This window comes from Hemiscyllium ocellatum, chromosome 27, assembly GCF_020745735.1.
Source record: "Hemiscyllium ocellatum isolate sHemOce1 chromosome 27, sHemOce1.pat.X.cur, whole genome shotgun sequence".
NCBI classification, from domain to species: Eukaryota; Metazoa; Chordata; class Chondrichthyes; order Orectolobiformes; family Hemiscylliidae; genus Hemiscyllium; species Hemiscyllium ocellatum.
Window position 1 is genome coordinate 2,052,996 of NC_083427.1, and position 13,824 is coordinate 2,066,819.

The 13,824-nt window shown below is 39.6% G+C and overlaps 1 gene segment (V, D, J or C); it reads left to right on the forward strand.

Moving 5' to 3' along the window:
• LOC132828618 (Ig heavy chain C region, membrane-bound form-like) overlaps positions 1-5,464 on the forward strand; it is a 72,145-nt gene extending 66,681 nt beyond the window's left edge. The window contains 1 exon segment of the C gene segment in view: positions 5,412-5,464. Within this exon segment, the coding sequence occupies positions 5,412-5,464 (53 nt within the window).
• Positions 5,465-13,824: the final 8,360 nt, after the last annotated feature.

Sequence of the window (13,824 nt, forward strand, 5' to 3'; positions counted from 1 at the left end):
GCAAAAGTCCTTCATCAGGAATGCAGGCAGAGTGCCTGAAGACCACCCTCCTCTCATTTATCTCTCCACCTTTCACGCACTCTGCCTGTATTCCAGATGAAGGGTTTTTACCCAAATCGCCGATTTTCCTGCTCCCCGGATGCTGCCTGAAATGCTGTACTTTTCCAGCACCACTAATCTACGAATGTTATTTCCCACTTTTTAGTCCAGTATTATTTTCAAGGTGAAATGTTTCAATCCGTGAGGAGTCACGGACGGAGCAAACCATTTTGCAATCATCCCGAATATTCCCACTTCAGACCTTATGATGGAATGAAGGTCATTGATGAAGTAGCTGAAGATGTTTGGGCTAAGCACAGTAGCCTGATGAAATCCTGCAGAAATGCCTTCGACCTGAGATTACTGAACTTCCACACCCACAAACATTCCCTGATATTCCAGGTATGCCTTCAAACGGTTGGGATTTTCCCCGTTAGCAATTGATTCAATTTTTGCTCGGACTTATTGATGACAAATTTAGTGGGATGCGGCCTCGATGACAACGGCTGTTACCTTCTCCTCACCTCTGTAATTCAGATCTTTTGTCCATGTTTCAATCAAAGCTGGAATGAGATCCGGAGCTGGGTGGTCAAAGCGGATACCAAACTGAGCATAACTGAACAGGTTTTTGCTGAGCATGTGCTATTGTAGCATTGTTGTTGGCACCTTCCATTGCTACACTAATGATCAAGAGGAGACTGATGGGACTGATTTGTCCAGCTTATTGTGTACAGGACATACCCGGGCAATGTGCGACCATTGTTGGGTAGACACCAGTGTTGTACATGTGCTGGAACAGCTATGCTACGGAAGTAGCAAGTTGTGGAGCACTAATCTTCACTACGATTTCCAGAATGTTGTCAGGGTCTGTAGCATTTGCAGTATCTAGTGTCACCAATCGCTTCTAGATATCACGTGGAGTGAATCGAATTGTCTGAAAATTGTATCTGCAATGCTGGGGAACATTGGAATTGGCAAAGATACACACAGAACTCCTAGCTCAAGATGTTGCAACCGCCTAAGCCTCATCTTTTGCTCTAATGTGCGAAGCGTTTCTACAAAAATAATTATTCACTCATCAAAGGAAATGAGCACTTCCATGTTGTAAACAATGTCAGCACCAGGTTCACAAATGAATGACATTGAAAGCCCACCACATTTACCAGGAAAATAGGTTTAATCACTTAACTTAATGGGACACAATGAAACATCCCTTATCATTTCCATTGAATTTAAAGGACAGTTAAATGATGAAACCGTAAATAGGCTGACTTTGATTCTGTCAAATCACCCCGAGAGGTATTCTGCCCTGAAATAATTTTCGTCTATTCCATAGGCAGAGAATTCTAACCAACAATTTCTCGGAGACTTTTGTTATAGTCTTGAAAAAACGACAGCTCAAAGTGTATGAAGATGTTGCATGAAATTTATCTATTCATTAATGCATGAAATTATGCCTCAATTAGCCAAACGTTTAAAATTGGAATCAGTGTTCAACTGCGATAAGACTACAGAGAACAAGGGGCAATCTTCCATCCATTCGACGCAGAATTGTGCATAAAGAATGAGATACAGCATGGGTTATGACCTTAGATGCTTTACAAGGTTGCGTGAATATGTGGGGTTCTCCTGTATATATACGTGGCAACGATGAGAGAGGAGAATCCGATTTTCATTGTGCAATGTTGACTGAGAAAGCAACGTCATTGAGCTGTCACAGTGCATTTAAAAGGAAGGTCGGCATTGAGTTTAATTTAGTTTTGAAACAGGGTTGTGAGAGAAGGCAGACCATTTGAGTTAATTTAGCCACGAATCTGGACCAAGTCCTGACGAATGAGCATGTAGTTCGCAGTCATTTTTACAGCTTATGGAGAGTTAGGGAATTGTAAAACTACTTCAGGATTGTTGCAATGTATGACGGGTGATTAGGCAGTACAGTTATTTGCAGAGGCATTAAGGCTAAAGTAGAGGAAGTTGAGCATTTGTGTTATTATTCAGGACTGAAGAAGAGCAGGGAAATGCCACAGGTTTAATTATCATCATCTGGTTCATTTACACCAACCTTGCATCACAAGGTGAGAACGAGCAATATTTGCTTATTATTCTACAAAGTTAAGCCCTACCTGGGACTGCTCATATCCTGCTAAGTCCATAGACAAACAGAGCAAGTCCTTGACAGCATTGGGGCTTTGAACTGAAGTGCCAAACAACATAGGAAATAAGCACTGACTCATCATCATCAGTAAAAAAACTCACCATTGCCTCTTCAATGTTATTAACAGTTCTCACATCTGTCTTATCCATATCTTAGTGCTTAGTATTTAGCCAAAACTGACTGCATCAATCATATAAATACCATTGCTGCCAGAACACACCCGAAAGTTTCAATTTCGCATTGCATAATTGAACTCCTGACTTCACAATATTTTTGCTATAACGACACATCAGTATTCCCATATGTGATGAAAGCTTTTCCATTGGCTCAGATGAGTGCAGCTTCATCAGCATGACAGAAGCTGACACCAGCCAAACAAAGCATGTCCATTTGGTTGGCACCTCATCAACCACCTTCAACGAGCACGACAGTCACACACATTTCCAAAAGTGTGTAATATGAACAAAATTCACCTCCAAAGATTTTTGATTACATTAATTTCCAAACTGCGATACTGAAACAGCGACAATCGCAAGGGACGCCGATGCATATTCACTTTGCCAACGGCAAATTCTCTTCTATGCCATACCCAATACTTACACAGAACTCGACCAACATTCCTTTCATAGTTGATATTTGCAAATCCTGGCATCACTTCCAACAATGCTGTCGGTATCTTCACAGGGAACGATGAAAGTTAACAAAGTATCCACCCGCCACCCCCACATGGCAAGTTCGGAATGATAATACTTCAATATATAATGTCCTGGAGAGCGATACCCTCGTCCGATGATGATTACAAAGTGTGATGATGAGAGATTTATGCAGGGTTATGGAGGAAAGGGGAAGCTTTCCATCATTTTCAGATTAATACAAGGCTAACAGATGCGCAGAATTTCTTTTGGAAAAGAAAGTGGTGCATGGTTAAAAACTGAGATTTTGGAAATAATGTGAATTATAATCTGATGAAGGAGAATGGCAGGGAATTTGATTTCTGTTAATATACATCTGCGCAGAGAGAGCAATGAAGAGGGATTAGTTGCAAACTCCTAGGGGGTTAATGGGTGGACAGAGTCCAAATTAAATGTATAGATATTTTTCTATAACAAACTATCATATTATTGATAAGTTTCGTACGCTTTGTTTTGGTACGTGGCGACCATAATGCATCTTGTATCAGTCACTTTCATATTTTTCTGTGAGTCATGTGTAACCATGGACTCTGTTCACCACAGTCATCAGTGTCAGGCAGCGTTCCTACACAGGCTCACTGGCTTGCTGAAAACAGTCAGTGTCAAAAAGGAAGTCATTCATCATTGTCTTCAATTCTTGACATTTAACGGAGAAAATGAACGCTGCACATTTGGGTTGATATAAGCTTAACAACAGATTGGTGCAACGTTTGTGTGGAATATTCATTCCTATCAAGTCGAACATCTGCGAGATGTTTAAATGTAGTGTCCTAAACTTTGTCTTTTCCTTTAGTAATTCATTCTGTCATGTTTACTTAGCCTTCTGCGAGGTCTAAACTGGGGGAATTTGATGTACGTTAGCTGCGTCAGAAACCACTTTTGGCCCCTTGATATCCCTGATTTACCATATGTTACACATTATCACGTAAACATTTATTTATAAAGAATGGAATATATCAACTAAACTGCTCGACATGTTTGGACACGTCTTTACCGCAGTTGAAACCTGATCCTACAACGTCAGTACCATGTCTCAGCCAATATTACAGTGACGAAGCATTTACTGAGCAGTGTGTCATTGGAGTCTTCTCAATAATTCGAATCAGCTTCCAACCAGTGCATCGAAATGACTTGCTCTTTTCGTTCTTATAAATGAAAATGATCGTTTCTCATTAACATGTGATTATTTAATTTCGAATCTTCAGATGAGCATAACATTAGTAATGCTGAGAATATTTTTTTGCTTCTATTATTAGAGAAAACAGAACGCACTTGAACACATGGAGACACCTGCCTGGAGCGAGAACTCCAAGGAGATATATTATTTCTCATCATCTGTCTCTCCTTCATTGACTGTCCGACATCCCAGAGGAAGATCATTCAGTGTTTAAATATATTTTGATCGTTTCCAAACTCAGTTTCAAATGAATTTGATCATTACACAAGACCACGTAGAAGGATTCATGTTAACACGACGGAACAAAACATTTGAAGAGCAGGTCGATTTTAATCTGAAGCCTATACTGCAATTGAAATTGATACACGTCTTTCTACACGTTATCCGATGTAATCGACTGATCTGAATACGTTTTGACTTGATTTCATTCATATCGACACAATTTGTCTTGAAGTCTCCATCTGCTATTAGCAGTGGTGAGCGGAGAGACAATTGGAAATGGATAACATCCTTTGAGCATCACAGATTCAACTGTGAAGACGTGCCACAGTCTGATGAATCTGTCTGTAGGACGCCAAACAGGATTTGAACAAGACACCCAATACCTGAAAATTGGGTGTCTTAACATTCCAAATAAACATTTAACATCATTAGTATTTTGATTCCATTTCCATCTACTTTTACAGCCTTCTTTGCTCAACATTCAGATTCACAACTTCAGACGATGAACATTGTCATTAATTTCGAAGCTTATTTTTCCTCAGAGTGTTCTTAATTCTTTCAGAGTGATTGACGTCATTTGAACCTTTTACCTCCATTTTCATTCACTGTGGAACAATGTTATGTCTCGTTTGTGCAATAACCCCAACAGCTCTTTTTTTGTCTCATTGTGCAATATGATCTTCTGTCACCCTAGTCTCAAAACCTTTCCTCGAGCTTCCGTTTTGTTTATATCGTTTTCATTGTTCGGCACTTTGCAGACTCCAAGACTCAATACTGGATTCCATAGCCTCAGAGCCGACCGTATGATTTGTGTTATTCATTTTCCTCATATTCTTCCCATGCCCTCCCACTCAGAATTTGGCTTATCTGTCTTTTGTTTACTTTTCTGTTAGTAGACATGACTCGTTTTTTTCCCTTCACCCCTCAATGAACGCCCATTATACATCCCTATTTCTCTTTCAACATCATTAACAATTTTTTTGTACTCGCCCTCGTCATTACCTGTTCTCTTCGCACCTATCTACTTCTTTCAGACACATTAAATAAAAACGCCTTTCTATACCAGTGAGTTGCGAAGAACAGTCACACTCGACTTGAAACATTAATTTTGTTTCTTTCTCCACAGGTACTGCCAGATATGCTGAGTATAATCCAAAAACTGCTGCAGTGATTTCATAACGCCTCTTTGTCAGTCTACTCATCTTTCCAATACACTGCACGACCTATGGTAAGTGTAGGGGAATTTCCTCATCCGGCATTCTGACGTCCCAGTGACAAATGTACGCACCACGCATTGTACCAGCCTCGGTCAATCGATGCAAGGATTCATATGGTTGATGGGAAATAGTGAATCTTCTCTGCCCTGCCATTGTAGCGACACACATTGACAGTGTCAGGAAGCATCCCAGTGCACATTGAAGTATTGCAATATTGAATCATTTTGCACAGAATGAATTCAAATGCTCAATGACAGTCAGTTGAACAAAAGGCCCTCTTTCATTTCAGTTTGTTTTTCGAAATATGATGAATGATAAACATTTATTTCGATTACATTCAAACAATTGTCTAAAATAACATAATACCAGGAAGTGACAAAAACAAAACCGACATTGTGTGCAAATTTGCATCAGTTTGCAGATTATTTTGTGGACATGGATAATCATACAAATCCTCAGCAGACTATGAAAGTCTTGGTGTGATTGCCTGTATAAACATAACTGCCTATCTTCTGTGAATGCGCAAATACTTGTTGGGTATTGAGTGCAACATTCCTGAGCAAAACTTGCTGAAGGCAAGGACGCGTTGAGATTTTTTGACAAGATTTGCAGCTCCGTTTGTGGAGCAGGTTGTTGGTTTTCTCGTTGTGCTCATGGTTTTGCTTTCAAAAGTTTCATTGCCGTGCTGGATAGAGTCATCAGTGAGCCTCCAGTGAAGTATTGCTATTCTGTGTCGCTTGGTTCTGACGTTACTTGGTTTGTTGTGATGGGTGGCATCATGTCCGGTTCGACTTCTGAGAGGTTGACAAATGGGCTCTAAATCTCTATGTTTGTTATCAGAGTTCTGTTTTCACACCCAGGGATATCGTAATTACCACGTGTGTTTGTTTGACATGACAAAGCATGAATGAATTATTCAAGTCGAAATGGATAGACAGACATGCAGGCCGGTAGGCAGGCAGATAGAAGATGCAACTTTCTTTCCTGTGACAGGTTATAAACTAAAAGTTGAACAGCTAATTGGTTTGTACTACTGATTAGTCGTAAACATTGGAACCTCAGCTGGGGACATCCCAAAATGCAGAAAATAATACGGATTGAAAAGTTACACTGAGCAGGACATTCATCCTCTTGAAGAGTTTCGAGTTCCACATTGTGTCTATTTTTTGGATGTTAGAATTCTCGCTCAAAATATATAGAAAATGATGAACAAATGATTGAAAAATAGCATGCTGATGGACAAAATAAATATTATAGAATTACAAAAAGTGCTTTGAAAGCATCTTCTTTGCAGTTCATGCAGAAATGTGGAAACTAGTCAGCCGAGTTATGCAAGTATTAACTTGCTGATTTGCACATTGATACGTTTGAACGAAAGTAAGTGTACAGAGATCGATGGAGAAGTCAGAAGTCAGTTTACAGAGATATCGTTATTTATAGTTGACTTTTGTCCAATGGGATGAGTCGATGCATAATAGATAAATCGATAGATGGATAAATAGACAGACAGATAGACAGATAGACAGATCATGCGGTACATAGATCGCTCGATGAATCGGTAGATGGATCGATTGATGTATACATAGATGGCTAGATAGATGTATAGCTAGATATGTTGGTAGGTAGATAGATACGTGTGTAGATAGATATGTGAACAGAGATTGGAGTGCAAAAGAGTGTTATGGAGGTAGAGAATGCAGAGGAAGTAGATGTGGAAGGAGAGTCATGATATTGGGAATAACAAGTGCCATGCATCTACCTACAGCTAATTAAAATCTTACAGCGGGAATCAGAATCAATTAATATATCGTTATGGCTCGGTAACTCAAAATTGACCTCTCAAGTTCCATTGATAGCTGGTGCATATAAATGCCTCAAGAGGATTCAAAGCCATAATGAGATTTTAATCAATAATACAGAGCAGAACTTGTCCGCATGAGGGAAGTGTTAATGATCCAGTGTCCAACGGCATAAACAAAACATGTGGCATAATCCATACTGCATTAATGGGACAAAAATGGATTGTATCTCAAAGAAACGAAATGATTACTTTCTACTTCAATTCTTAAATATTTTTTCTAGGTGTGAGAAGAGAAATGCATTACCTCTGCATGACCATACAATTGAAATATGGTTCCAAGGATGAGATGACAAGGCAACTCCTTTTACGGATCGTAGAGGCAAGTCCAATTCTCTTTTGGGCAGGAGCTGGGATTACAGGTGGTTGCATGCTCTGCGTTAATGCAACAGCTACAGTCCAGGAACTGTACATGGTCGTGACTCCCAATAGTTGCCTGTCAGTGTTGAACATTGCATGAATGTTTACATGAATGTTCAGACTTTGTGTTCTCTGTTATTGAGTCATAGGGTCATTGAGGCGTACTGCACGGAAACAGACCCTTTTGTCCACTGGTCCATTCCTACCAGCTATCTTAACCTAATCCAGTCCCGTTTGACAGCGCTTGGCGCATGTCCCTCTAAACACGTTCTATATATATATATATATATATATATATATATAGCCTTTTAAGTGCTGTCAATGTACCAGCCTACACCACATCCTGTGGCAGCTCATTCCATACATACCTCACCCACTGTGTTAATGCGTTGCCCCTTCGGTCCCATTTAAATCTTTCACCTTTAACACTAAAACTATGCCCTCCAGTTCTTAACTTCCCCCATCTCAAGTAAAAGACATTGTACATTTATAATAACCATGCTTTTTGCGATTTTACAAACCTCGATAAGTTTAACTCTCAGCTTCCGAATCTCCAGAGAAAAGAGGTCCAGACTATTCAGTCTCATCCTACAGGTCATGTCCTCCAACCATAAAAACATCTTTATAAATCGTTTCTGCACCCTTTCAAGTTTCAAAAACATCCTTCCGATAGGGAGGAAACCAGACCTGCACGCACCATTCAAAACGTGGCCGAACCAATGCCCTGCACAGCCGCAAGATGACCTCATAACTCCCATATTCAATACACTGTAGAACAACATTATAACAAACGACTCCTGACTATTCTCTCTACGTGCGAATTTACCTTCAAGAAACTATGAACCTGCACTCCGATGTCTCTTGGTTCAGAAACAGCCCCCGGGACTGTATCATTGAGGGTGCAAGTCCTGCTTTATTTGCTTTCCAAAAATGCAGCGCCTCGCATTTATCTAAATTAAACTCCATCTGCCATTCCTCAACCTATTGGCATATATGATCAAGATCCCGTTGTACTCTGAGGTAATCTTCTTCACTGTCTACTATACCTTAAATTTTGGTGCTTTCTCCAGAAGACTGTGCAGTAGAGTCAGAGGTTATTCGATGAGTTCAAATGGACACATTTTATTTAACCGAGGTAGAAGTGGCTACTGCAGATTCTGGAAATTAGAGTAAAGATTAGAGTCGTGTGTGAAAAGCACAGCAGGTCAGGCAGCATCCGAGGAGCAGGTAAATCGAAGTTCCTTCCTGATGAAGGGCCTTTGCCCGTAACGTCGATTTTCCTGCTCCTCGATTGCTGCCTGACATGTTGTGCTTTTCCAGCACTTCTCTAACCTTGATTTACTGTTTCAAATATACTGAAGACTGAAGTATATTTGACTATGCAACAACATACATAAACTTTCAGGGTTTTGAAAGTGAATGACAATTTCAGAAATTGAATCAAATATTCAATGTTGGATGCAGTAAACTATTTAAGAATGTTTGGAAGCTTACGTAGATGACAGAGAAACTAAATGATGAAATATCATCAATCATAAGAGAGAGGATAAGACCATAAGACCAAAAGAAATAGGGGTTGAAGTCAGGCCATTTCGCTCATCGAATCCACTCCGTCATTGAATTATGGTTGATGTGCATTTCAATGCCAATTACCTGCACGCTTCCCATATCTCTTAATTCATTACGAGATTAAGAATTTATCAATCTCTCGGTAGTAGAGAATAATGAGGGAGGGTGGGCAAAGTATGAATGAAAGTACAGGACATACGAATCAGGAGTTAAAAGTAAAGATAGAAATTTAGAAAAAAAAAATCATCGTTAAGAAAAGAATGAACACTTTAAAATATCTTCCCGATATAGCACGATTGAAAGAAAGCTGTCATATCCATGACACACGACTTTGCAATCATCTCCCCCCAACCCCAACAAGAATGACCTACCCAGATCTTCAAACCCGGACAAGGTACTTTGAAAAACGTCTTATCTGCATCTACTTTATTCGCTTTGAAGATGAGACCGTCAATTATGTACTCTCCAAAAGTATTTGAAGAATATGGTGATGGCGAACATTCTTAAACTTAAATCCATGCATGCTGATGTACTCATAATGTGATTTGAATGGGTGTTCTATTGTTATGGAACAGAGTGTCCAAGCATCTACCTGAGAGAAGAAGTACTGAAATGCAAGAGATAATGTGACAGCATATTAAAAAGGAGGCTGACAGGTCGACAATACAGATATATTCGTCGAAGAATTGCAATTGAGTTACGTTGTTAGAACACAGTTGCCACCATGACAAAAGAGTAGCGACAATAGAAATTAATGCTTCGCAATATATAGATTCCTGATTGGAAAAGCAACATCTGAAGTGCAAGAATGATTCTGACTATTTTCATCTCCAGCACGCTGAAAACCAAAATATTTAGAACATTCATTAATTTATACACGTCTCCTTGTTTTCAGGATTTATGTCTCACTTCGTCAAAGCTATCGTGGATACTAATATAGTAACAATATCTCCAATTTATTTCCAATGCAGGGCAGTTTTTTGCGCGGTCTGTCTCAGCGAGAGAATTGATGTGTTTGTGACAAAACTAAGAATGATCCCAACCGAAGTTCTGCCAGTGCAGGGTCAGTTTCTTTCAAAATTTATCATTCAGTTTTCCCACTTATCTCAGAGTGAGCACTTTACTGTTTCACTAAAGAATCAAAGGCACGTTTGAGAGGGGGAACGCTGCAATGATCGATTTAAAGAGGCATAGAGATGTGCAGCACGAAAAATATCCGTCGATCTCACTCCTCCGTTCCGATCAGACATCCTAACTCAATCTAGCCTTATTTGCCAGCAATTGTCCCATATCCGTCTAAAAACTTTCTATTTGGAGAACCCATCCAGTTGTATTTTAAATGCTGCAATTGGACCAGTTTCCACCACTTCCTCTGGCAGTTCCATTCCAAACACACATGCTCTTTGCGAAAAAATGTGCTGCTTCGATCCCTTTCAAATTTTTCCTCGTCATCCTAAACCTAATCCCGACAGTGTGGACTCTCGTACTCCGAGGAAAACACTGTTTGTGCTTGCCTTATCCATGTCCCTCATGATTTTCTAAACGTCTACATGGTCACCACAACCCCCACGCCCAGCATCCAACGCTTCAGGGAAAACAGTCTCAGTCTATTCACCCTCTCCCTACAGCTCTTCAAACCTGACAGCATCATTGTAAATTTTTTCTGAAACTTTTCAAATTTCACAACATTTTTCCGAAAGGAGGGAGGCCCCAAAAGCACACAGGCCCTGGCAGGAAAGAAATCGTTCTAGAAATGGAACACTTGACAATTCTATTGACAGAAGCTTTGAAATCTTGGATAGAACTCACAGCATCTTCCTGCCTTCTTTCTTTACTGTTTTGGAACGTCTTTGTATGACTATGAACTCAATTGTACTGTAGCATATAATTAAAATGACGAAATGCCGCCATCAATTGCTGACTCCTTCTTGATTTAAATATCGCTATCATTTTGGGTATTCAGGCTTCGATACAGTACCTTATTTGATTTTTCCCGCAATGGGAGACGTGGAACCGCTCTTTCATGCTATACTCTGTGAGGTTTCATCGATATTTTGTTAACTCAACAGTTATGATCTGTATTGCCATTGACAAATATATTGCTGTTGTCCATCCAGTAAGGATTTGATTCTGTAGAAAGCATTGATACTATATTATCCTGTCTGAGATAATGATTTTGGCTGTATTCATTCTAAATCTGGTTGCATTTGCTGAATTGAAAGCAGACTTAGGTTTAGAGAATTCATTCAACTATAATCGATTTCTGTTTCGACAATAAGAACTCTTGAAGTTGTTCTGTGAAATTATATTTTTAGCTATCCCTATCCTGATCCTGTTGATTTGGAGCACACAGTCATAATTCGTAGCATTGTGCAAAAACAAATGGAAGTGGATCTCACAGCTCGAAAAGATCAATGCTCTAAAGGTAGACTTCTGGGATGTAATAAGTAACAAAGCAAAAGAACAGAAACGCCAAGTCTCCACCTGTGGTCTTTATCATATTCCTCTTGATCAGCTCCATGGATTCCTTTCCAGCTCCAATCCTTAATACTTGTTTTTTTTCTCGTGGCCCGTGATGAGTGGAAAGTATTGGATTCGTGCTGGGTCAATTGCTGTTTATTAGTTGTGTTAATGCTATGAATGAGAATGTAAAAGGCATGATTAACAAGATTGCAGACAAAACTAAATAGGCTTTTGACTTTCCAAACTGGATTGGGACAGTCATCGTGTTAAGGGCATGGATACTTAGAATTTAGTTAAGTGCGTTCACGAAAATGTTCATGTTCAGAATGTGGATATACGTACTAGAGAAAATGCAAATCTTGACGAAAGACTTGGAAATAATGTAATGCAGGTGAGTGAGGTGTCAGTGGAGCAGTATTTTGGGAAGAGCGACAATCATTCGCTTATTTTTAAAATCGTGATGGAGAAGGACAGACCGGATCTAAATGTTAATGTTCTAAATTGTAGGAAGGCCAATTTTAATGGTGTTTGTAAAAAAAGAGTCAAAAGTTGATTGGTATGGATATTCGCAGATAAAGGAAAAAATTAGAAGCCTTCCAAAATGGGAGTCCAGACACAGTGTGCTCCTGTTAGTGTGAAGTTCAAGACTGATATGTGCAGGGAATACTGGAAGACGAGGGAAATTATGGTTTTGTTCGAGAAACAGAAGAATACATATTTCAGGTATGGACAACATGGATCGAGTTAATTCCTCGAAGAGTATAAAGACAATCGGAGTATACTTAAGATGGAAATCAGGAGGGGAACAAGGGGACATTAAATAGGTTTGGCAATTATGGTCATACGGAATCCACGGTTACAGGGAATCCAAAGAGATGCTACAAATGTTTAAGTACAAAAGTGTAGTAAGGGAAAGAACAGAACTCCTTAAGCATCAGCAAAGCTGCCTACTTGTGGAAAAATAGGAGATGGGGGAGGAAGTAAACTAACATTTTGCATTAGTGTTTACTGTGGATAAGGAAAGGGCAGAGAAAGAACTAGGGGAAATGAATAGCAACATCTTGAAAAATGTTTACATTACAGAGGAAGAGATGTTTGAAGTCTTAACAGGCACGCAAGTGGATAATTCCTCATGACCTGACACGCTCAAACACTGTCAGAATTTCGGGAAGAGATTGCTTTGTCCATTAGTGAGTTATTCATATTATGGTTAGCCACAGATGAGGTACCAAAAGGTTTCAGATAGCTAAATGTGATGCCGCTATTTAAGAAAGATGATAAGGAAAAGCCAGGAAAATACATACCAGTGAGACAGTCATAGGTTGTAGATAATCTGTTCTCGAGAATCCCGAGGGACAGGATTCAAATTTCATTTGGAAAGGTAGAGACTGACGAGGGAGGGTGAACATGACTTTTTTTGCGCGGGATATCATGTCTCATTAATTGATTAAGCTTTTTGAGGAAGTAACGAAGAAGATTGATGTGGGAAGATAAGCAAATTTCAATAACACGTTCGACGAGGTTCCTCCTGGCAGAGTATTAGCATTATTAGATCACACGTGGTACAGGTAGAACAGCCGGTTGGATGCAGAACTATTCGAAGGTAGAAGAAACAGGGTCGTGGTGGGCGTTTGCTTTTCAGCCGAGAGACCTGTGACAAGCGGTGCACCATACGTATTGGCGCTGGATCCTAAACTTTTGGTCATTTATAAAAATAAATGTTTGTGAGTATGGGAGATGTGGATATTAAATTTGCTATTGCTATCAAAATTGGAAGTGTTGTGTTCACTGAACAAGGTTACCTTAGCGTAGAAGCGCAGTTTGGTCTGCTGGCCCAATGAACCGAGGCACGGCTGATAGAGTTTATCTTGGTTAAATGTCAAGTGCTGCATTTTGCAAAGGCAAGTAATTAACCGCACGATTTTGGGTAGTGTTGCAAAACGAAGAGACCTTGGATTACAGTTTCACAGTTGTTTGAAAATGAATTCCATGGTAGGATTGTGAATAAGGCCTTTGGTTTGTTTGCTTTTATTGGTTAGTGTAGTGATTTTCGAAGTTTTGATGCCATTCGG